At 45.3% G+C, this 24,183-nt stretch overlaps 1 protein-coding gene across 2 annotated transcripts in view; it reads left to right on the forward strand.

The window, feature by feature from the left end:
- The window catches only part of LOC143783383 (protachykinin-1-like), a 38,090-nt gene that overhangs the window by 2,147 nt on the left and 11,760 nt on the right, over nucleotides 1-24,183 (forward strand). The window contains exons 2-5 of one of the 2 annotated variants that reach the window (XR_013217141.1): nucleotides 287-441; nucleotides 12,071-12,170; nucleotides 12,657-12,680; nucleotides 16,961-17,112. Coding sequence is in view for 1 of the 2 variants with exons in the window: in XM_077271796.1 (XP_077127911.1) it covers nucleotides 331-441; nucleotides 12,071-12,170; nucleotides 12,657-12,680; nucleotides 17,059-17,112 (289 nt within the window). In the remaining variant the exon portion in view is untranslated. The remainder of the gene's footprint in view (nucleotides 1-286; nucleotides 442-12,070; nucleotides 12,171-12,656; nucleotides 12,681-16,960; nucleotides 17,113-24,183) is intronic. The other variant, XM_077271796.1, reaches the window with a different exon arrangement.

Raw genomic sequence — 24,183 nt, forward strand, 5'->3', positions numbered from 1 at the left:
ACAATACAAGTAAATGTTTTTTTTTCAAAATCCCAGTCAGACTATGCAAAAAAAAATCTGCTTGAAAGTGGATTTTCATTGCAGTTTTCACCTTATTAAATAAATGACACTGGGGGAAATCCGCAGCTAAATCCGTATTTGTTATTTGTGGATTTCAACTCGGATTTGTGGCCAAATACACAGCGGAGATTTTATACAAAGTGTGAACTTAACCTTAACATTCCAAACAATTTTTCTAATTTTTTTTTTTTTTAAATTACAAAATGTTTCAAATGTATTTTCAAAGAGATATTCCCACCCGAAGCACGGAGAAGATCCCCATTGTTAAAAATGAACATCGTTGTAGCGTGTATGGTGTTCTTCTTGGCTGCCACCCAAGCATGGCCTGAAGAAAGGGACTGGACAGAAGGGAATTACTGGCCCTCCCAAGATCTAAACCAGGTAAGACTCTCATTCCATATGGAAGAATCATAGTACGTATAGACTACCGAACAGTGTACTGTGTATTGGAGTAATAGCTTATAATTTATATCATGGTAATATTTTTGGAAATAAAATCTATGATGGACAAGTGAAAATCCTATAACATAAACTCTATATTGGATCTTATCTGGGATGGGAAGGTTGATAAGGCATCGATAAGAGCTATAGTCATCCTTGATCCCGTAGATGATAGATAATTGTTGTCTCGTCCATACAATTATGTCTCAGACATCCGCAGATAATGGGGAAATTTTTTTTTTTAATTGAATTGGATTTATTTAACCGATCACAATTGTGTACCCCAACATAACAACTGTAGATAATGGGGATGTCTGTTTGGACAAATGTAAGGGTAGACATGCTTTTCCACAAGATGATTTCCAACAATGGTTTGTCTTTGTCACCATGAGACCCCGGGCAGCCACCAATGGTCGCCTCATGGCCCGTCACTCTCTGGATGGTGCACTATTATGACTCCTCTTCGTCATTGCTTAGTTTGTTTTTGTGATTATCTGTACCATGAATAGATCTATCTAGATGGCCAACTACAAAAAAACGAGCTTGAAGGTTTTAAAACATTTCAGTCAAGACAATTTTGGATCTCCTTTGCCCTTGTTTCCAATCCTGTGGAGTGTGTTCCCCAAAGAGTACATATGATGTCCCCATGGGGTAATCATGCTAGGCTCATGATGTATATTTAGCAATCATCACTTTATAAAATCATATACTTGGGGGCACTTTGATTTGATTTGTTTGAGTAAAGGTTACTTGTTTCAATGTTGAGAAGCTCTTTCCTACACAATCTCAAGACTCCACGTCCATTTTTTTAACTCAACCATTATTATCTTCTAATATGTCTGTGGAGAATCTACAGATGGATCTAGAACCCAAATACTGATCCAGACCTTGGGCCTGACTAAGTGGCTAACTGTTCTTTACTAGCACCTCTGATGGTGGGGATAGGCTTGGGCCACAGGATAGCCACCAGGTGCTACTCTACGGCAGTGTCCAGACCTGCAGCAGCTAACCCACCGGTCAGAACAAGTATACAATGTACAGGAGAGGTGAGACAGATGCGTAGTCAGACGATCCGGGGTCAGGGCAGGCAACACAGGTTCAGGATACGTAGTCGAGGTCAAGAGCGGAGAGATCAGGCAGGATGAAAAGACAAGTTGGGTCAGAAACAGGAGGGATAAACAACAAAACATTTTGACTGGGAACTAGATGCTAACAGCAAACTGGAACCTAAGATCAGGTAAAGCTGTGGAGGGTGACACTGCCTGATATAGCACTGTGTGGTTAATGATGGGCTGGGCAAAAATAACCCTTCTGGACACAGCATAGATAAATTTCTGCAAGATCTGGGCACGTTCCCCAATAGCCATGAGGAGACATCAGGGATATGCAGCCAACTTGGAAGTGCTGCATGAGGAGTCAGCACTGCGGCCTGACATGAGGATAAGCAGAATGATGAAGGCAGTAAGTACGGCGCCAGAACGTGTGTGAGTTACCGCCGTGACAGTACTACCCCATCTTACTGTTACACTGTGACGGTCTTCGGTAAGGAAGTTGGGCCTCAAATCGCCCCTGGAACTGGGACCCTAACTATCACTGTCCTGGGGGTACTCTTGAAGGTAGAGAGGCCCGAGTCTCCCTGTTTACTATGCTCCTGTTAAACCCTGATCTGTCCCCTCCCCCACCCCATGAGGCATTGGTTAGAAATGTAAGGTAGACAAGACACAAAGACAAAACAGGGATAGCAGAAAACCTGTATCATACAAAAGCACTAACCAATAATAGGGGGAGATAGGGACAGAGAGGAATAAACTAAATGGGAACAGGGACCAGGAGAGAAACACACAGGCACTACAGCAGTCCACAGATCACTACAATTACAACTCTACTCCAACCACTTAGGTTTAACACATGGTACAAGAAGACAAATCTTTCACCAGCAGGGTCAAGAAGGTCTGATTAGTTTTTATAGGAAGAGGTAATGATAAGATCAGAAGCAGCTGAAATGAAGCTGCATGTTTTTGACCAGCATACAAAGGGTCATTAACCTCATTAGCACCAGAAGAATCTAAATCCATTTAACATGAGACACAAATCATACCATCTGTAAATAGCCAACCCTACCTATTCACACTTGTGAAGGAAGGCAAGCAAGATAAACACTTAAAGCATAAAAAATAACTTTTATTCAGGGAATATAAATGATAACAAAAAGATTGTTTAAAAACAGTAGCAATGGTGCCTCACAATGTAGGGGAGAACCTGACAAAAAATACCCATGGAGGCTAACAAGATAATAAATCCCGTGCATGTACTGTATAAAGGTACAAGTAACAATTACCAAAAGAGGGCCCAGTGCAAACTCGCAGCATAATAATAATAATAGTTAAATACAAATAATAGTAAAGGGATAGAACCTGTAATCAAGTCTCTCAATTAGGGCATTGGACAGAGGTCAAATTTTGACACCTCATTTAAATACCTGAAGTCATTACAGAATCGTAATGACCCGTCTGGCTTTGGTATTAGCACAATGGGGCTAGCCCACTCACTCCAGGACTCCTCGATGACTCCCAACTGAAGCATTTGCTTCACTTCGGCCTCTATGGCTTGCCTCTGTGCATCTGGCACCCGGTACGATTTCATCCATAAGTTTCCTCTCTGTGGTGGGAATAGTACCAACACCCAGTCCCCTTCTTTAAAGGTCCTGACCATGGCTCTTTTATTATACGTGTGGCTCTGCACGGCCTGGGCATCCATCAGATCTCCTTGACTGGCCGCAATCCAGTCCTGCATACTTGCCATGTGCTTGATCATACTTCGATGCGGAGTTGGCTCCTGTTCTCACGTCTCCTTGGCTGCATCCATCAACCCCCTCAGATGCCTGCCATACAATAGCTCAAACGGAGAAAAACCTGTGGACGCTTGTTGTACCTCATGGGTAGCAAACAGTACATAGTGCAATAACATGTCCCAATCCCTCCCGTTCCTTGGAGACCACCTTTTTAAGAATGGATTTAAGGGTCTTATTCAATCTCTCTACTAAGCCGTCGGTTTGTGGGTGGTACACCAACATGTGTAGCTGTTTGATCTGGAGCAGCTTACATAGCTCCTTGGTCACTTTAGACATAAAAGGAGTCCTCTGATCTGTGAGGATCTCCTTTGGCAGCCCAAGGTGACAAAACATGGCAAATAGTTCTCAGGCTATTAGTTTTGCCCATGTGTGGGGGAGAGGTATCGCCTCTGGGTACCGCGTGGCATAGGACACTATGACCAAAATATGTTGATGGCCACGGGCGGATTTCACTATAGGCCCTACCAGATCCATTGCTATCCGTCAAATGGTACCTTTATGATGGGCAAAGAAACCTATGGACTCCGGTAGTTTGCGGTGAGTGAGGTTAGTTGGCACTCTGGGCAAGTGTCACAGTACCTCTGGACTTCCGCGTAGTCCTCAGGCCAAAAGAAACGCTGTAGTATGCGTTCCTGTGTCTTTTTGGCCTCCAAGTGCCCTCCCAGCATGTGGGTTTGAGCCATTTCAAGTACCACCCGACAGTAGGATTGGGGCACAACCAGTTGTTCCACCACCTCATCCTGGATTTTATCCACCCTGTATAATAAATCCTGGTGGACAGCCATCAGGGGAAAAACTACCTCGGCACCCGGTTGCTGAGCCACTCCATTTATCTCTATCACCCTTTTTCGTGCCCGGGTCAAAGTGGGATCCTGGAGCTGAGCTGTCCTGAACTTAACCAGGGGACAGTTCCAGCTCGGGGATCAGTGGGGTCTCCTCGACCTCTCCTGCCAATACCTCTAGGGGAAACCTATCGGGGTTACACTCTGTCCCTAGGTTGGGGACCCCTACGGCAGGTATTCTGACTCGGGATCTTCAGATTCCACGTCCGAAACAACATTTAGCTTGGGAGGGTTAACCCTGGTCTCCCACATGGACCAGAATAGGGGCAAGTCTATTCCCAGCACAGTCCCATATGGAAGGGCCTTCACCACTCCCTCCACATGTTTTATCTCTCCACACGGTGTGGAAAAAGTAACCTCCGCAGTCAGGTACTCTTGGAGTTCCCCATATATACACCACCCTCACTTTCTGTCCCTTGGAGTTGTCCCTGGCAACAAGGGATCCATGTACCAGAGTCAGTAAGCTTCCCGAGTCCAAGAGAGCCTCCGTTTGGTACCTGTTGACGAGTACCTGGCACAGTTGGGGTTTGCCGCCAGCAGTGCCTGTAATTGCGGTGCAGACTGGCTGGGCATACATAGATGTACGGTGAGTATACCTGCAGTCCATGGGTTCAGCTGTCAGGGGCAGTTGGAAGCCATATGTCCGGGCCCTTGGCACCAACACTTGATAGCTGCGGCACGACTGGACCTTGAGGCCGATTTAGGGGAAACGGGTCTGTTGTCACTCTCACTTTGGGATACCCCCTCAGTATGGTTCTGTTCTGATTGGCCCTAGTAGAGGTTCATGGACATTTTGCAGGCTCCTGGGCTGGCGGTGCCCCCTGTGACAGCTGAAGTGAAGCAGTATACTTCTCAATCAGTCCCACCACCTGGTCCAGAATGCCTGTGTCCCCTTGCCCCACCCAATGCTGTATGGCTACTGGCAGAGCCCTCACCAGCCAGTCGACCACCACCCTCTCTACCATCTGGAAAGGGGTTAAGGTCTCAGGCTGGAGCAGTCATATTCCTTAGACCTGGTGGAACGAGACTCCGCAAAGGACCACTGGTACACCCGCTGAGCCCGCACATATGTATTAACCCCAAGTCGGGCAAGGATCTCACCTTCCAGTTTCTCATAGTCCATTGCATTGTCCCGACTGAGGTTCAGGTAGGCCTTCTGGGCATCTCCAGTCAGGAAGGAGACCAACACTTCAACCCACTGGGTCATCAGCAGGTGATCCCGCTATGCTGTGCATTCAAACACGGTGAGGAAATCCTCCAAATCATCCTCAGGACTCATCTTCCTCAGCGCTAAAGAGACTTTGCACCGGGCCTCCGCATGGAACGCGGTTGCTGGTGTGGACGTCTCTCGCAGAGACGTGATCTGTTGCAGGATCAGCTCATCCGCATTCTGCTGCTGCTGATTCAGGAGCTGCTGCTGGTGATTGTGCTGCTGCAATTGGAGCTGTTCCTGCTGCCATTGCTCTTGTAATTGCTGCTGCTCCTGCTGCTGTTGCTCTTGTTGCCGCTGCTCTGCTGCCGTTGCTCTTGTTGCCGCTGAAACTGCAGCTCCTGCTGCTGCAAGAGGGCCAACTGCTTGAGTATTTCCTCTATCTTTTCATCAGGCTTGAGCTGTAGCATTGCAGGCTTGATTACTGACATGCAGCACACTTTGGGCTATGCCTCAGTTCACACTGCCCGGATTCTCCAACCATATGCAGACCTCCCAACTGTCCTTGATCCAGCCGGACAGTCCTGAATTTGAGACTCTGTCCCGCTGTCCCAGCCTGTGATCTTACTTTTCCCGCACTGCTCTGAAGTTGTACCAGCCTCAGGAGAAACTACAGAAGCAGCGCACGGACAGGTGGGTCACATGACTGTCAGAACTTGTCCAGTCGGGAACCTGAACTCCGCCCCCTCTAGTGATGTCACTCACCTATTTCCGATGCATCCGGAAGCTGCAGGAGCTCAGAGTCATTAATGAGGAGTCTTCAGTCTCCTCACACGGTGCAGGGTCTGCCCATCCTGTGGCGTCTGTCTCTGTTACCGGGGGTGCTGTGTAGTTACCAGAGCCACTCCTGACACGCTCTCTCCTGAAATTAAGAAGCTTACAACCAGGAGTGAGGTGTGTGGGCATGTCTGGGGTCACGTGGTGTAAACATCAGTGTCGTTTTACCACAGATTACTAGCACAGCATGGTCTGTCAGTAGTCTGTGGTAAAAGTACCACTCCCAGCATGCAGTGTCAGTAGTCTGTGGTAAAGCTACTACTCCCAGCATGCAGTGTCAGTAGTCTGTGATAAATCTACTACTCCCAGCATGCAGTGTCAGTAATCTGTGATAAATCTACTACTCCCAGCATGCAGTGTCAGTAGTCTGTGGTAAAGCTACTACTCCCCACATGCAGTGTCAGTAATCTGTGGTACAACTACTACTCCCAGCATGCAGTGTCAGTAATATGTGGTAAAACTACCACTCCCAGCATGCAGTGTCAGTAACCTGTGATAAATCAACTACTCCCAGCATGCAGTGTCAGTAACCTGTGATAAATCTACTACTCCCAGCATGCAGTGTCAGTAACCTGTGATAAATCTACTACTCCCAACATGCAGTGTCAGTAATCTGTGGTAAAACTACTATTCCCAGCATGCAGTGTCAGTAATCTGTGATAAATCTACTACTCCCAACATACAGTGTCAGTAACCTGTGATAAATCTACTACTCCCAGCATGCAGTGTCAGTAATCTGTGGTAAAACTACCACTCCCAGCATGCAGTGTCAGTAATCTGTGATAAATCTACTACTCCCAACATACAGTGGCAGTAACCTGTGATAAATCTACTACTCCCAGCATGCAGTGTCAGTAATCTGTGGTAAAACTACTACTCCCAGCATGCAGTGTCAGTAATCTGTGATAAATCTACTACTCCCAACATGCAGTGTCAGTAATCTGTGGTAAAACTACTACTCCCAGCATGCAGTGTCAGTAATCTGTGATAAATCTACTACTCCCAGCATGCAGTGTCAGTAACCTGTGGTAAATCTACTACTCCCAGCATGCAGTGTCAGTAATCTGTGATAAATCTACTACTCCCAGCATGCAGTGTCAGTAATCTGTGGTAAAACTACTACTCCCAGCATGCAGTGTCAGTACCCTGTGATAAATCTACTACTCCCAACATGCAGTGTCAGTAATCTGTGGTAAAACTACTACTCCCAGCATGCAGTGTCAGTAATCTGTGATAAATCTACTACTCCCAGCATGCAGTGTCAGTAACCTGTGATAAATCTACTACTCCCAGCATGCAGTGTCAGTACCCTGTGATAAATCTACTACTCCCAACATGCAGTGTCAGTAATCTGTGGTAAAACTACTACTCCCAGCATGCAGTGTCAGTAATCTGTGATAAATCTACTACTCCCAACATACAGTGTCAGTAACCTGTGATAAATCTACTACTCCCAGCATGCAGTGTCAGTAATCTGTGGTAAAACTACCACTCCCAGCATGCAGTGTCAGTAATCTGTGATAAATCTACTACTCCCAACATACAGTGTCAGTAATCTGTGGTAAAACTACTACTCCAAGCATGCAGTGTCAGTAATGTGTGGTAAAACTACCACTCCGAGCATGCAGTGTCAGTAATGTGTGATAAATCTACTACTCCCAGCATGCAGTGTTAGTAATCTGTGGTAAAACTACTACTCCCAGCATGCAGTGTCAGTAATCTGTGATAAATCTACTACTCCCAGCATGCAGTGTCAGTATTCTGTGGTAAAACTACTACTCCCAGCATGCAGTGTCAGTAATCTGTGATAAATCTACTACTCCCAACATACAGTGTCAGTAACCTGTGATAAATCTACTACTCCCAGCATGCAGTGTCAGTAATCTGTGGTAAAACTACTACTCCCAGCATGCAGTGTCAGTAATCTGTGATAAATCTACTACTCCCAGCATGCAGTGTCAGTATTCTGTGGTACAACTACTACTCCCAACATGCAGTGTCAGTAATCTGTGGTAAAACTACTACTCCCAGCATGCAGTGTCAGTAATCTGTGGTAAAACTACCACTCCCAGCATGCAGTGTCAGTAATCTGTGATAAATATACTACTCCCAACATACAGTGTCAGTATTCTGTGGTACAACTACTACTCCCAGCATGCAGTGTCAGTAATCTGTGATAAATCTACTACTCCCAACATGCAGTGTCAGTATTCTGTGGTACAACTACTACTCCCAGCATGCAGTGTCAGTAATCTGTGATAAATCTACTACTCCCAACATGCAGTGTCAGTATTCTGTGGTACAACTACTACTCCCAGCATGCAGTGTCAGTAATCTGTGATAAATCTACTACTCCCAGCATGCAGTGTCAGTAACCTGTGATAAATCTACTACTCCCAGCATGCAGTGTCAGTAATCTGTGATAAATCTACTACTCCCAACATGCAGTGTCAGTATTCTGTGGTACAACTACTACTCCCAGCATGCAGTGTCAGTAATCTGTGATAAATCTACTACTCCCAACATACAGTGTCAGTAACCTGTGATAAATCTACTACTCCCAGCATGCTGTACTTGTAATCCATGATAAAACTACTACTCCCAGCATGGTAAAACTACTACTCAGCCTTAAAAATGAATCCAGAAAACAGACTGTTCCTGAACACAAAGATTGATTCCAACTTGAAGACTGATCCAGAACTTAAAGGCTACATGAGAAACTGGAGGCTGATCCAGAATTAGAAAACCCCAGAATCTGTAGAATGATCCATTTAAAGATTCTTCATTAAAGGCATCTTCCTGTGCTTCACTTTAACCATTTCAAATCTTTGTTGTTCCAGTAACACTGGCTAAAGTAAGAGATGTTGTGTGAGCGGATACCCGACGATAGGCGTAATGAGGTTTTGATTACCATGCAGAATGGTTTTTTTTCGAGAATATGCAATTGACAGAAATTATCAAGGGAGCAGGACGGCGCAGGAGAAACGGGATGATAAATCCATTAGGCTAAAATTATACTGATGTTTATTTCATTTTATAGTCCTCTTTAGTTACGATGAATCTGTGTGAAATGAGCTCATTCTGTTATGCATGGGAAAATATTACAATAGTCAAAAAAATGGAAACGTTCAATGTCACGGAGGCATCTGAGGTGGAGATATTATCAGAAGTGGCTGTAAAGTGTAAGTAAATGCTTCCTGATGGATGAGAAAGGAAGGTGCAGTAAATAAGTGTCGCTGATAATCTGTTGATAGATCCGGTTGTACAGCTCAAAATCTACTAAACACAGATAATTACTTGCACAGCAAAAAATTCATCAAGGGGACGTAGATGGGAAAATATAGAGTGTGTGTGACCAAATGGGATGTAATGGGCTCAGTGATCATGAGCACCAAAGAAAGTGGAAACGATCACTCAGTGATTATGAGCACCAGGGAAAGTGAAAATGATCACTCAGTGATTATGAGCACCAGGGAACAAGGAAACGATCACTCAGTGATTATGAGCACCAGGGAAAGTGGAAATGATCACTCAGTGATTATGAGCACCAGGGAAAGTGGAAACGATCACTCACTGATTATGAGCACCAGGGAACAAGGAAACGATCACTCAGTGATTATGAGCACCAGGGAAAGTGGAAATGATCACTCAGTGATTATGAGCACCAGGGAACGTGGAAACGATCACTTGGTGATTATGAGCACCAGGGAAAGTGGAAACGATCACTCCGTGATTATGAGCACCAGGGAACAAGGAAACGATCATTCAGTGATTATGAGCACCAGGGGAAGTGGAAGTGACCACTCAGAAATCATGAGCACCAGGGACAGTGGAGGTGAGCAGTCAGTGATCACGAGCACCAAGGAAAGTGGAGGTGAGCAATCAGTGATCACAAGAACCAGGGAAAGTGGAGGTGAGCAGTCAGTGATCATGAGCACCAGGGAAAGTGGAGGTGATCACTTATTACTTCTCAGTGTCAATGAGATTGCTGATAATTGCTCAGTGATTATGAGCGCCAGAAAAAAATGAGGGGAATCTGTGATTTAGAGCTGCAAGATGAGTGCTACTGTTCAGTGATTACAAGCACCAGGCAAAGTGGACGTGTTCACTCCAAAATAATGAGCATAATGGAAAGGGAATGTGAACTCTTTGTTGATATTAGAAGTAGGAAACTATCACGACTGCTCAGTAAATATTAACATCTGGGTTACTAAGGGTGATGGCTTAGTGATTATGGACACCAGTCAGTGTATGTGCAATCATTGCTCATTAATTATAAGCACTAGATAAAGAAAGTGTGATCTCCGGGAATGTGATCTCCAGGGCCGACCTTGTGGTGGCTTAGTGATTATAAGCACCAGAAATAGGTGAGAGATGATGTCCATTACTTGCGAGCACCAAGATACTGTAAGTGACTTTTAGCTTCAAGGGCAGTTAGAATAATAAAAAAAATGATTATAACCACCGGCGAGAACAGGGTGAATGCTCAGTGAATAAGAGCACCACGAAAAGTGAGTGATTATGAAAGTCAGGAAACTTACTGTAGATAAATGTTCAGTAATTATGAGCAACAGGGAAACTAATTAGAATAATGTATAGATTAAAAGCACCAGGCAAACTGAGAGTGCTGGCTTAGTGATTATGAGCACCACTGATGTGCGTGGTGATTGTTCAGTGATTGTAATGACAGAGAAAGTAAGAATGATTTCCAGCAGGGACCTTTGGTGTTGCTGGTCTGCACATCTGCACCGCAGAAGAGTGATCCAATTATGACTTGGCACCCAGATTCCTGTGTAACAATGACCATCAAACACCAGATGGCTCAGTGAGTATAAGTAACCAGGGAAAGTGATAGGGATTTCTCAGGAGTAATTAGCATAAGGGATACTGAAAGTGGTGAATTATTAATCTGAATTCTGGGCACATAAAAAATTAGGAATGGAATACTTGAGTAAATGGGGGGCTAAGCTGCAGTTCCAGACACATCCTATGGACGAGAGTGGCGCTGTTTAAGAAAAAAATACAACTTTTTTTTTTCTAATCTATCACAGACTTTTTAAATTTCCTGTAACTCCTGTATAAAGTACAATCCAGATTTGTATTTTTTTTTTTTTTTTTTGCCAGTCGTGGGATTTGCATTAAGGAGCCTAAATGCATCTGACAAGGTAAAAGGATAGAAATTCGTCAGATTCACAATGGTGGTGATAAATGAGCAGCGCTGCGGTGACAGGAGCAGAATGAGAGATCACAGCGACTAATTCTTGTCACGGAGCCTCAGCAGAGCTGAGCGTTCTCTATACAATGGGTAAAGCCTTTTGTTTTACTGCAGCACAGAGGATCAGATACATTGTCTTCATTCTCTATTGTTGTGATACATTTCTTTACATTAATGTATCCACTCTGGAACCACTTTAACTATTTATCACTATTTTTTTCAAGATCTCTGCTTGCTTTCAGTGAACGGAAACATTCTTGACCGCAGCCACACCACACCCTTCTGTCAATTTGGGGAAACTATGGAGCAGGTTGGAAATTAAAGTGAAACATTTATAAACATAAATATTTACAGATAAGACAACACATTGTATCAAAGTATAAAAACAAGAGAGAGATTTGTGATTGTCTGCAGCGGTATTCCCAATCACCGGCAATAACCGGAGATCTTGAAAATGGCGGCGAATTGAAACACAAAGTAGATTAAATAGTTGTTGAATTGGCGCAAGTAGGACCTAATAGGCGCTGGACTGCTAGATATTCTGGATTACCAGATGTTTGATAAGTTTATATATTAAATAAAAGTTTTCAAAGTGAATTTATTGCTAGAGATATCATGGCCGACACCCGACTAATGATACATACGTGATGTTATAATCATCTGTATCCCTCTAGGCAGATCTGGAGGAACCTGCATATGACAGATATCCTATGAGAATTGCAAGAAAGTTCCGTCCAGATCAATTTTATGGAATAATGGGAAAAAGAAATAGTGGTGAGTGTAATAAACTACCGTATAGCAGAAGTAGAGTATACCATGATGCTATTCATGTATTATAAATAATCCAGCATCGCACACTATATTTATGCACCATTTTTCTCTACTGGATTCTTTCATGTGCCACAAATAGAGTTTCTCCTAGTGCTGAACCTTCCATACTGGCAGAACATGTGGCTGCTTGTCACTCATTTGAGAAGGTCCCCTGTATTAGGCTATGTCTGAAGCTACCCACAGCCACCACCAGAGGGAGCTCCTGTATACAGACAGATCCCATTGAGATCCTTACCAGCTGTAAAAAGTCATATGCAATGAGCTCCCCCTAGTGGTGGCCATGGGTAGGCAGAATCATATAATTTATCAAGTCAAACACATCAAAGTTACCCAGCACAGATATAGTATGAGACCAAGCAGCAAACGAAAAAATGTATATATCCTGGTATGGAATGTAACTAAATAATGCATATATATGTTTTATTGTAGAATCTAAAAGAGCATCACCTAAAAGTAAGTAATGGCAACGTGATCTCATGTCTGTAGAAAAACTGACTATTTAGGAAGGTGAAATATGGTTCTCTGCAGAAAGTAGAGAAAGCAAGAGAGAGAGCAAGAGAAAGAGAGAGAGTAAGAGAGAGACAGAGAGCGCAAGAGAGAGTGAGTGAGAGAGATAGAGAGAGAGGGAGCGAGAGAGCTAGAGAAAGGGAGCGAGAGAAATAGAGAGAGGGAGCGAGATAAAGAGAGGGAGAGAGAGATAAAGAGAGGGAGCGAGAGAGAGTGAGAGTGAGAGAGATAAAGAGAGGGAGCGAGAGAGAATAAGAGAGAGCGATAGAGAGTGAGAGAACGATAGAGAGAGTGAGAGGGAGTGAGGAGTGAGAGAGCGCAAGAGAAAGCGAGAGAGAGTGAGAGAGATAGAGAGAGCTAGCGAGAGAGAGTGAGAGAGATAGAGAGAGGGAGCGAGAGATAGTGAGAGAGATAGAGAGGGAGATAGAGAGAGGGAGCGAGAGAGAGTGAGAGAGATAGAGAGAGAGAGTGAGATAGAGAGAGGGAGCGAGAGAGAGTGAGAGAGATAGAGAGAGAGAGTGAGAGAGATAGAGAGAGGGAGCGAGAGAGAGTGAGAGAGATAGAGAGAGAGAGGGAGCGAGAGAGAGTGAGAGAGATAGAGAGAGAGTGAGAGAGATAGAGAGAGGGAGCGAGAGAGAGTGAGAGACAGCGATAGAGAGAGCGAGAGGGAGAGAGGAGTGAGACAGAGTGCAAGAGAAAGCGAGAGAGAGTGAGAGAGAGTGAGAGAGAGTGAACGAGAGAGTGAGAGTGTGAGAGAGAGTGAGAGTGAGAGTGTGAGAGAGAGTGCGAGAGAGTGAGAGAGAGTGCGAGAGAGAGTGAGAGAGAGATGTACTGGGTAAGCATAGGAAGGATTTCTCTCCCGGGGTCTCATGAATCAGGTTTCTTTCCACTAACACAACAGAGGTGAATAGGGACTGAGGAGAACAAATCTGATCATAATAATTTCCCTGCTGCATTAATTATAGATTTGGGACAAGGAAGTTTCAGCTGAACAGAGATTATGTTCAGCAAATGTTTAGCGACGTGGAGAAGTGCGAGAGGCAGGACAGCTGTCCACAGCGCAGCAGAGATATCAGGCAGGAAATGGCAACTGGCACCGCACCAGCTGGACGGGTCACATCACACAGCAACGGCAATATAGCTGTAATAAAGGAAAGAATAAAATGGACATTATGTAACATGTACCAGTCCTGAGCTACATCCTATACTATACTCCAGTGAGTGTAACTCTGGGGTATAATACAGGAGGTAACTCAGGATCAGTAATGTAATGTATGTACACAGTGACCACCAGCAGAATAGTGAGTGCAGCTCTGGAGTATAATACAAGAGGTAACTCAGGATCAGTAATGTAATGTATGTACACAGTGACTGCACCAGCAGAATAGTGAGTGCAGCTCTGGGGTATTATACAGGATGTAACTCAGGATCAGTAATGTAATGTATGTACTCAGTGACTGCACCAGCAGAATAGTGAGTGCAGCTCTGGGGTATAATACAGGATGTAACTCAGGATCAGTAATGTAATGTATGTACACAGTGACTGCACCAGCAGAACAGTGAGTGCAGCTCTGGAGTATAATACAGGATGTAACTCAGGATCAGTAATGTAATGTATGTACACAGTGACTGCACCAGCAGAATAGTGAGTGCAGCTCTGGGGTATAATACAGGATGTAACTCAGGATCAGTAATGTAATGTATGTACACAGTGACTGCACCAGCTGAATAGTGAGTGCAGCTCTGGAGTATAATACAGGATGTAACTCAGGATCAGTAATGTAATGTATGTACACAGTGACCACCAGCAGAATAGTGAGTGCAGCTCTGGGGTATTATACAGGATGTAACTCAGGATCAGTAATGTAATGTATGTACACAGTGACCACCAGCAGAATAGTGAGTGCAGCTCTGGGGTATAATACAGGAGGTAACTCAGGATCAGTAATGTAATGTATGTACACAGTGACTGCACCAGCAGAATAGTGAGTGCAGCTCTGGGGTATAATACAGGAGGTAACTCAGGATCAGTAATGTAATGTATGTACACAGTGACCACCAGCAGAATAGTGAGTGCAGCTCTGGGGTATAATACAGGAGGTAACTCAGGATCAGTAATGTAATGTATGTACACAGTGACCACCAGCAGAATAGTGAGTGCAGCTCTGGAGTATAATACAAGAGGTAACTCAGGATCAGTAATGTAATGTATTTACACAGTGACTGCACCAGCAGAATAGTGAGTGCAGCTCTGGAGTATAATACAGGAGGTAACTCAGGATCAGTAATGTAATGTATGTACACAGTGACTGCACCAGCAGAATAGTGAGTGCAGCTCTGGGGTATAATACAGGAGGTAACTCAGGATCAGTAATGTAATGTATGTACACAGTGACCACCAGCAGAATAGTGAGTGCAGCTCTGGGGTATTATACAGGATGTAACTCAGGATCAGTAATGTAATGTATGTACACAGTGACCACCAGCAGAATAGTGAGTGCAGCTCTGGGGTATAATACAGGAGGTAACTCAGGATCAGTAATGTAATGTATGTACACAGTGACCACCAGCAGAATAGTGAGTGCAGCTCTGGGGTATAATACAGGAGGTAACTCAGGATCAGTAATGTAATGTATGTACACAGTGACCACCAGCAGAATAGTGAGTGCAGCTCTGGAGTATAATACAAGAGGTAACTCAGGATCAGTAATGTAATGTATTTACACAGTGACTGCACCAGCAGAATAGTGAGTGCAGCTCTGGAGTATAATACAGGAGGTAACTCAGGATCAGTAATGTAATGTATGTACACAGTGACTGCACCAGCAGAATAGTGAGTGCAGCTCTGGGGTATAATACAGGAGGTAACTCAGGATCAGTAATGTAATGTATGTACACAGTGACCACCAGCAGAATAGTGAGTGCAGCTCTGGGGTATTATACAGGATGTAACTCAGGATCAGTAATGTAATGTATGTACACAGTGACCACCAGCAGAATAGTGAGTGCAGCTCTGGGGTATAATACAGGAGGTAACTCAGGATCAGTAATGTAATGTATTTACACAGTGACTGCACCAGCAGAATAGTGAGTGCAGCTCTGGGGTATAATACAGGAGGTAACTCAGGATCAGTAATGTAATGTATGTACACAGTGACTGCACCAGCAGAATAGTGAGCGCAGCTCTGGAGTATAATACAGGATGTAACTCAGGATCAGTAATGTAATGTATGTACACAGTGACTGCACCAGCAGAATAGTGAGTGCAGCTCTGGAGTATAATACAGGAGGTAACTCTGGATCAGTAATGTAATGTATATACACAGTGACTGCACCAGCAGAATAGTGAGTGCAGCTCTGGAGTATAATACAGGAGGTAGCTCTGGATCAGTAATGTAATGTATATACACAGTGACTGCACCAGCAGAATAGTGAGTGCAGCTCTGGAGTGTAATACAGGATGTAACTTAGGATCAGTAATGTAATGTATGTACACAGTGACTCCACCAGCAGAATAGTGAGTGCAGCTCTGGAGTATAATACAGGATGTAACTCAGGATCAGTAATGTATGTACACAGTGACTGCACCAGCAGAATAGTGTGTGCAGCTCTGGGGTATTATTATTATTATTATTTATATAGCACCATTAATTACATGGTGCTGTACATGAGAAAGGGGTTACGTACAGAGTTATAGATATCATTTACAGTAAACAAATTTACAATGACAGACTGGTACTGAGGGGAGAGGACCTTGTCCTTGCGGACTTACATTCTACGGGATAATGGGGATAAGACAGAAGGTCGGGGGTGCGGCAGCTGTGGTGGTGGTGAGGCGGCAGGATACATTCCTGATCCTGTACTGATCCTGAGTTACCTCCTGTATTATACCCCAGAGCTGCACTCACTATTCTGCTGGTGCAGTCACTGTGTACATACATTACATTACTGATCCTGAGTTACCTCCTGTATTATACCCCAGAGCTGCACTCACTATTCTGCTGGTGCAGTCACTGTGTACATACATTACATTACTGATCCTGAGTTACATCCTGTAATATACGACCATTCTGATTTTAGAGCTTAAGTAAAAGTAGCATTTTCTTGATTAATGTGATTATTGATTGGTTTCCATTGATTCACAAATAAGCCGCTACATTAGATAATACATATTATAGTCCCCTCTCTGTAGATATCGTTGTATATTTCTGCACTTTAAAATTCAGGTCAGGAAAATCGAAGCAAAGAAAATATTGTCCTCGGTGACTTCTATAAATAATCTGCCTTGTGCCGCATAATAATTCACCGATGTTTTGTACCTCAGTACAGAAAGCAGATTCCTTTATCGGCCTGATGGGCAAGAGATCATTAAGTTCTGGTAAGTGTGGAGCGGAATATACCCAAATAAACACATAGGTGTAGCAGAGCTGAACTTATCGTTTCACAGTTTTTTGTGGACTGTGTGATTACCTATTATTAGAGTTGAGCGACTTTCATTTTTTTAAGATCGAGTCGGGTTTTGTGAAACCCGATTTTGTCCAGAGTCGAGTCGAGTGCAGTCGGCCGATTATCGCTAAAAGTCGGGGATCGACCGAAACACGAAACCCAATGCAAGTCAATGGGGAAGCATAGTCGGCAGTGAGTGGAGGCCAGGAAAACACCTACAGTGCCCATTTTAATGCCAAAAACATCCATTCTTGTTTCTGAAGCTTGTCAATCTTAATTAACTTTATAATAATAGTTGGGCATAGGGAATTGGGGGTCATTTGGCAAAAGTTGTGGGGGGAGTAGGGCTGGCTCAAGTTTTTCGTGGGCCCAGGAAATGCGGACTACGTCACGGCGGTGTTGCAGGGAAAGGTAAGTATTTCAACGTTGCAAGTGCTGTGATCCTGAGCAAGCAGGGGGGGCCCACTCGTTCGCATTGGCACTGGCACAGGGCCCCTCAAAGTACAGCGGTGTGTTTGCATGGCGGGGGCGCCTCCCACCAGCAGCGACACTTTTGCGTACTCTGAGGGGCCCTGTGCCAGTGACGTCGCCAACGAGTATGCCCCCCCACCTGATGAAGGAACCTGCACTTTCATCTGCACCTTCCTCTCTGTCCCTGTGTAAGGTGGTATAACATGCGGGAAGGGGAACCTTACTTTCAGCAGGGTCAGATTCTGGCTGTGTAGAGTGCAAGGGGAATGTAGTGGTCTAGGTCAATGTACCAGCAGACTCATCTAGCAGTGGCTGGGCAATGGGCAGGATGAGGAGGAAACAGATATAGGGCCAAAGAATAAAGTAGGCTAAATGCAGTTCAAAATTGGTAACAGGACTAAACAGGCGGCATTGCTTTGTTCAGTGGAGTAGCAAACCCAAGAGCAGCAGACACTGTTTCAAGGGCCTAACCACACTAGTAGGCCAAATGCAGTTTAATATCTGATAGTATAGGGCGAAAGCCAGAATGTGGAAGCTCAGCTTTGTTCAGTTGAGGACAACACCAGGCAGGGGCAGACAGACACCTTTAGTAGGCCGGAACAGCCAATTTTTTTAAAAAACAGCAGTTAGTAAGAGGCAGAAGGTAGAAGCTCAGCTTTATTCAGTTGAGGACAACACCAGGCAGGGGCAGACCCCTTTAGTAGGCCGGAACAGCCAATTGCATTTTTAAAAATGGTAATTTGGAACTGAAGGTTGAAGCTCAGCTTTATTCAGTTGAGGACAACACCAGGCAGGGGCAGACAGACCCCTTTAGTAGGCCGGAACAGCCAATTGCATTTTTAAAAATGGTAATTTGGAACTGAAGGTTGAAGCTCAGCTTTATTCAGTTGAGGACAACACCAGGCAGGGGCAGACAGACACCTTTAGTAGGCCGGAACAGCCAATTGCATTTTTAAAAATGGTAATTTGGAACTGAAGGTTGAAGCTCAGCTTTATTCAGTTGAGGACAACACCAGGCAGGGGCAGACAGACCCCTTTAGTAGGCCGGAACAGCCAATTGCATTTTTAAAAATGGTAATTTGGAACTGAAGGTTGAAGTTCAGCTTTATTCAGTTGAGGACAACACCAGGCAGGGGCAGACAGACACCTTTAGTAGGCCGGAACAGCCAATTGCATTTTTAAAAATGGTAATTTGGAACTGAAGGTTGAAGCTCAGCTTTATTCAGTTGAGGACAACACCAGGCAGGGGCAGACAGACACCTTTAGTAGGCCGGAACAGCCAATGGCATTTTTAAAAATGGTAATTTGGAACTGAAGGTTGAAGCTCAGCTTTATTCAGTTGAGGACAACACCAGGCAGGGGCAGACAGACACCTTTAGTAGGCCGGAACAGCCAATGGCATTTTTAAAAATGGTAATTTGGAACAGAAGGTTGAAGCACAGCTTTGTTCAGTTGAGGACAACACCAGGCAGGGGCAGACAGACACCTTTAGTAGGCCGGAACAGCCAATTTTTTTTAAAAAACAGCAGTTAGTAAGAGGCAGAAGGTAGAAGCTCAGCTTTATTCAGTTGAGGACAACACCAGGCAGGGGCAGACCCCTTTAGTAGGCCGGAACAGCCAATTGCATTTTTAAAAATGGTAATTTGGAACTGAAGGTTGAAGCTCAGCTTTATTCAGTTGAGGACAACACCAGGCAGGGGCAGACAGACACCTTTAGTAGGCCGGAACAGCCAATTGCATTTTTAAAAATGGTAATTTGGAACTGAAGGTTGAAGCTCAGCTTTATTCAGTTGAGGACAACACCAGGCAGGGGCAGACAGACCCCTTTAGTAGGCCGGAACAGCCAATTGCATTTTTAAAAATGGTAATTTGGAACTGAAGGTTGAAGCTCAGCTTTATTCAGTTGAGGACAACACCAGGCAGGGGCAGACAGACACCTTTAGTAGGCCGGAACAGCCAATTGCATTTTTAAAAATCATAATTTGGAACTGAAGGTTGAAGCTCAGCTTTATTCAGTTGAGGACAACACCAGGCAGGGGCAGACTCCTTTAGTAGGCCGGAACAGCCAATTGCATTTTTAAAAATGGTAATTTGGAACAGAAGGTTGAAGCACAGCTTTATTCAGTTGCAGCTTCTTGGCAATAATATAAAGAAGACGAGACAGGACAACACTCGTTGGATGCCATATCTGTGTTTTCACTGGAAAAAAAACTGTCAGTTAACTACTTTTAGGAGAAATTTTTTGTAGCTGGAGGCCACTTTTTGTATTGTACCAGTTTTTTGTTGTATGTTTGGAACTGAAGGTTGAAGCTCAGCTTTATTCAGTTGAGGACAACACCAGGCAGGGGCAGACACCTTTAGAAGGACGGAAAAGCCAATTTTTTTAAAAACAGCAGTTAATCTGAGCCAGAAGGTAGAAGCTCAGCTTTATTCAGTTGAGGCCAACTTGAATTAGGGACTGCAGACAGACTTTGCAGGCTGTCCCTTGTGTGGACCATGCATCCAATACATTAACCCATTGAGCCACAAAGGACACGTAACCTTCCGTGGCCAGGCCTACAGGTCCATGTGTCTGTTGTCAGGTATACCTTTGGACTGACAAATTGACAGAATGCAAGGACAATGCGGTCTTTAACATGCAGGTGGAGGGGTGGGATGGCTTTTCTCGCAAAAGAATTGTCAACTGGGTAGCTCATAGCGTGGTATATCGTAGTTCATCCTGGCTTTATTAATATTAAATTAAATTAAAAAATAGGCTCTATGCACTTTATAATTGGTTCCAGGGGTACACGGGCAGCAGTGGTCTGGTCAGTGGAGGCCTAGTGGAAGGAGGTACCTTAGACAGGCTTCGAAGGCCTAACATAATAAAATGGGCTGGCGGTAGGCACTTTATTATTGGTTCCAGGGGTACACGGGCAGCAGTGGTCTGGTCAGTGGAGGCCTAGTGGAAGGAGGGACCGCAGACAGGCTTCGAAGGCCTAACATAATTAAATTGGGCTGGCTGTAGGCACTTTATTATTAGTTACAGGGGTACACGGGCAGCAGTGGTCTGGTCAGTGGAGGCCTAGTGGAAGGAGGGACCGCAGACAGGCTTCGAAGGCCTAACATAATTAAATTGGGCTGGCTGTAGGCACTTTATTATTAGTTACAGGGGTACACGGGCAGCAGTGGTCTGGTCAGTGGAGGCCTAGTGGAAGGAGGGACCGCAGACAGGCTTCGAAGGCCTAACATAATTAAATTGGGCTGGCTGTAGGCACTTTATAATTGGTTCCAGGGGTACACGGGCAGCAGTGGTCTGGTCAGTGGAGGCCTAGTGGAAGGAGGGACCGCAGACAGGCTTCGAAGGCCTAACATAATTAAATTGGGCTGGCTGTAGGCACTTTATTATTAGTTACAGGGGTACACGGGCAGCAGTGGTCTGGTCAGTGGAGGCCTAGTGGAAGGAGGGACCGCAGACAGGCTTCGAAGGCCTAACATAATTAAATTGGGCTGGCTGTAGGCACTTTATAATTGGTTCCAGGGGTACACGGGCAGCAGTGGTCTGGTCAGTGGAGGCCTAGTGGAAGGAGGGACCGCAGACAGGCTTCGAAGGCCTAACATAATTAAATTGGGCTGGCTGTAGGCACTTTATTATTAGTTACAGGGGTACACGGGCAGCAGTGGTCTGGTCAACGGAGGCCGATTGTAATGAGTGTCTGCCAGTTAGTAGTCCAAAACAACAACTAAATGTGAATGTCTCGCATTAAAACAAAACAAAAACACTAAAGGGTGCAATCATTAGGTTTAGGGGTGGGATCCTCTGCGTTGTTTCAGACCTACTAATTTTGCGCAAAGTATTTACTGTGGTAAATAGAGGACACTGCCCCTGACTATGTTAAGTACCATCATACATGTCAACACAATGGTATTGTCAGTGGCAGGTATGGAAGGATGTCAGCGCATAGACTTAACATTGGTGGAAGTGTGAGAGATAACTGTGGAAGTGGTAGAGCAATGTTTGACCTGGGGGTGGGTGAACTCTCTTGAGGCCGGCGGGACCGCCCCAGGGCCCCTCATGTTACAACAGTGTGTCTGACGTTGGGTGCGCACCACCACCGCCAGAGACACTTTATTGTACTATGAGGAACCCAGTAGCAATGCCGTCGACCAAAAGCGAGTACACCCACCTCTTCAGACAAACAGCAGTCTCACGGGTGCTTGCGCCAAGTCGCGATACCACGGCCCCGTGTGGGGAGTTTGGCCATTTAGGGAGGTGTAAACATGTCGTATGCTGGACAATCAGCTGCAGCAAATTAGACATTAGAAAAGTAATTCACAGTAGTCCACAGGCAAGAGCTTTTCATAGGAAAGCTAGGTGTCGGCCGGGCAAGGTGGGGCAAAAGATTTCGAAATCCAGTTGTGGTTCATTTTAATGAATGTTAGATCGTCAACATTTTGGGTAGCCAGACGAGTCCTTTTTTCGGTTAATATTGAACCTGCAGCACTGAATACTCTTTCTGATAGGACACTTGCTGCCGGGCAAGCAAGCTCCTGCAATGCATATTCTGCCAATTCTGGCCAGGTGTCTAATTTTGATGCCCAGTAATCAAATGGGAATGACGGTTGAGGGAGAACATCGATAAGGGATGAAAAATAGTTAGTAACCATACTGGACAAATGTTGTCTCCTGTCACTTTCAATTGATGCAGCAGTACCTGTCCTGTCTGCGGTCATAGCAAAATCACTCCACAACCTGGTCAGAAAACCCCTCTGTCCAACGCCACTTCTGATGTGTGCACCCCTAACACTCCTAGTCTGCTGCCCCCTGGAGCTCGTGTGAGAACGATCACGTGCGCTGTGTGCTGGGAATGCCTGAAGCAAACGGTCAACAAGAGTTGATTGTTTGGTTGCTAATATTAGTTCCAAGTTCTCATGTGGCATAATATTTTGCAATTTGCCTTTATAGCGTGGATCAAGGAGGCAGGCCAACCAGTAATCGTCATCGTTCATCATTTTCGTTATGCGTGTGTCCCTTTTTAGGATACGTAAGGCATAATCCGCCATGTGGGCCAAAGTTCCAGTTGTCAAATCTCCGGTTGTGATTGGTTGAGGGGCAGTTGCAGGCAAATCTACGTCACTTGTGTCCCTCAAAAAACCAGAACCCGGCCGTGACACGCAACCAATTTCCTGTGCCCCCGGGAAAGGTTCCGCATTAAAAATATACTCATCCCCATCATCCTCCTCGTCCTCCACCTCCTCTTCGCCCGCTACCTCGTCCTGTACACTGCCCTGACCAGACAATGGCTGACTGTCATCAAGGCTTTCCTCTTCCTCTGGTGCAGACGCCTGCTCCTTTATGTGCGTCAAACTTTGCATCAGCAGACGCATTAGGGGGATGCTCATGCTTATTACGGCGTTGTCTGCACTAACCAGCCGTGTGCATTCCTCAAAACACTGAAGGACTTGACACATGTCTTGTATCTTCGACCACTGCACACCTGACAACTCCATGTCTGCCATCCTACTGCCTGCCCGTGTATCCTCCCACAAATAAATAACAGCACGCCTCTGTTCGCACAGTCTCTGAAGCATGTGCAGTGTTGAGTTCCACCTTGTTGCAACGTCTATGATTAGGCGATGCTGGGGAAGGTTCAAAGACCGCTGATAGGTCTGCATACGGCTGGCGTGTACAGGCGAACGTCGGATATGTGAGCAAAGTCCACGCACTTTGAGGAGCAGGTCGGAGAACCCAGGATAAGTTTTCAATAAGCACTGCACCACCAGGTTTAAGGTGTGAGCCAGGCAAGGAATGTGTTTCAGTTGGGAAAGGGAGATGGCAGCCATGAAATTCCTTCCGTTATCACTCACTACCTTGCCTGCCTCAAGATCTACTGTGCCCAGCCACGACTGCGTTTCTTGTTGCAAGAACTCGGACAGAACTTCCGCGGTGTGTCTGTTGTCGCCCAAACACTTCATAGCCAATACAGCCTGCTGACGCTTGCCAGTAGCTGGCCCATAATGGGACAACTGGTGTGCAACAGTGTCATCTGCCGATGGAGTGGTTGGCCGACTGCGGTCTGTGGAAGAGCTGTAGCTTCTGCAGGAGGACGAGGAGGAGGAGGAGGAGGGGGTGCGAACGCCTACAGCCAACTGTTTCCTAGACCGTGGGCTAGGCACAACTGTCCCGAAATTGATGTCCCCTGTGGACCCTGCATCCACCACATTCACCCAGTGTGCCGTGATGGACACATAACGTCCCTGGCCATGCCTACTGGTCCATGCATCTGTAGTCAGGTGCACCTTTGTACTCACAGATTGCCTGAGTGCATGGACGATGCGCTGTTTAACATGCTGGTGCAGGGCTGGGATGGCTTTTCTGGAAAAAAAGTGTCGACTGGGTAGCTCGTATCGTGGTTCAGCGTACTCCATCAGGGCTTTGAAAGCTTCGCTTTCAACTAACCGGTAGGGCATCATCTCTAACGAGATTAGTCTAGCTATGTGGGCGTTAAAACCCTGTGTACGCGGATGCGAGGATAAGTACTTCCTTTTTCTA

The sequence above is a fragment of the Ranitomeya variabilis genome, chromosome 6, assembly GCF_051348905.1.
Source record: "Ranitomeya variabilis isolate aRanVar5 chromosome 6, aRanVar5.hap1, whole genome shotgun sequence".
In the NCBI taxonomy this organism is placed as follows: Eukaryota; Metazoa; Chordata; class Amphibia; order Anura; family Dendrobatidae; genus Ranitomeya; species Ranitomeya variabilis.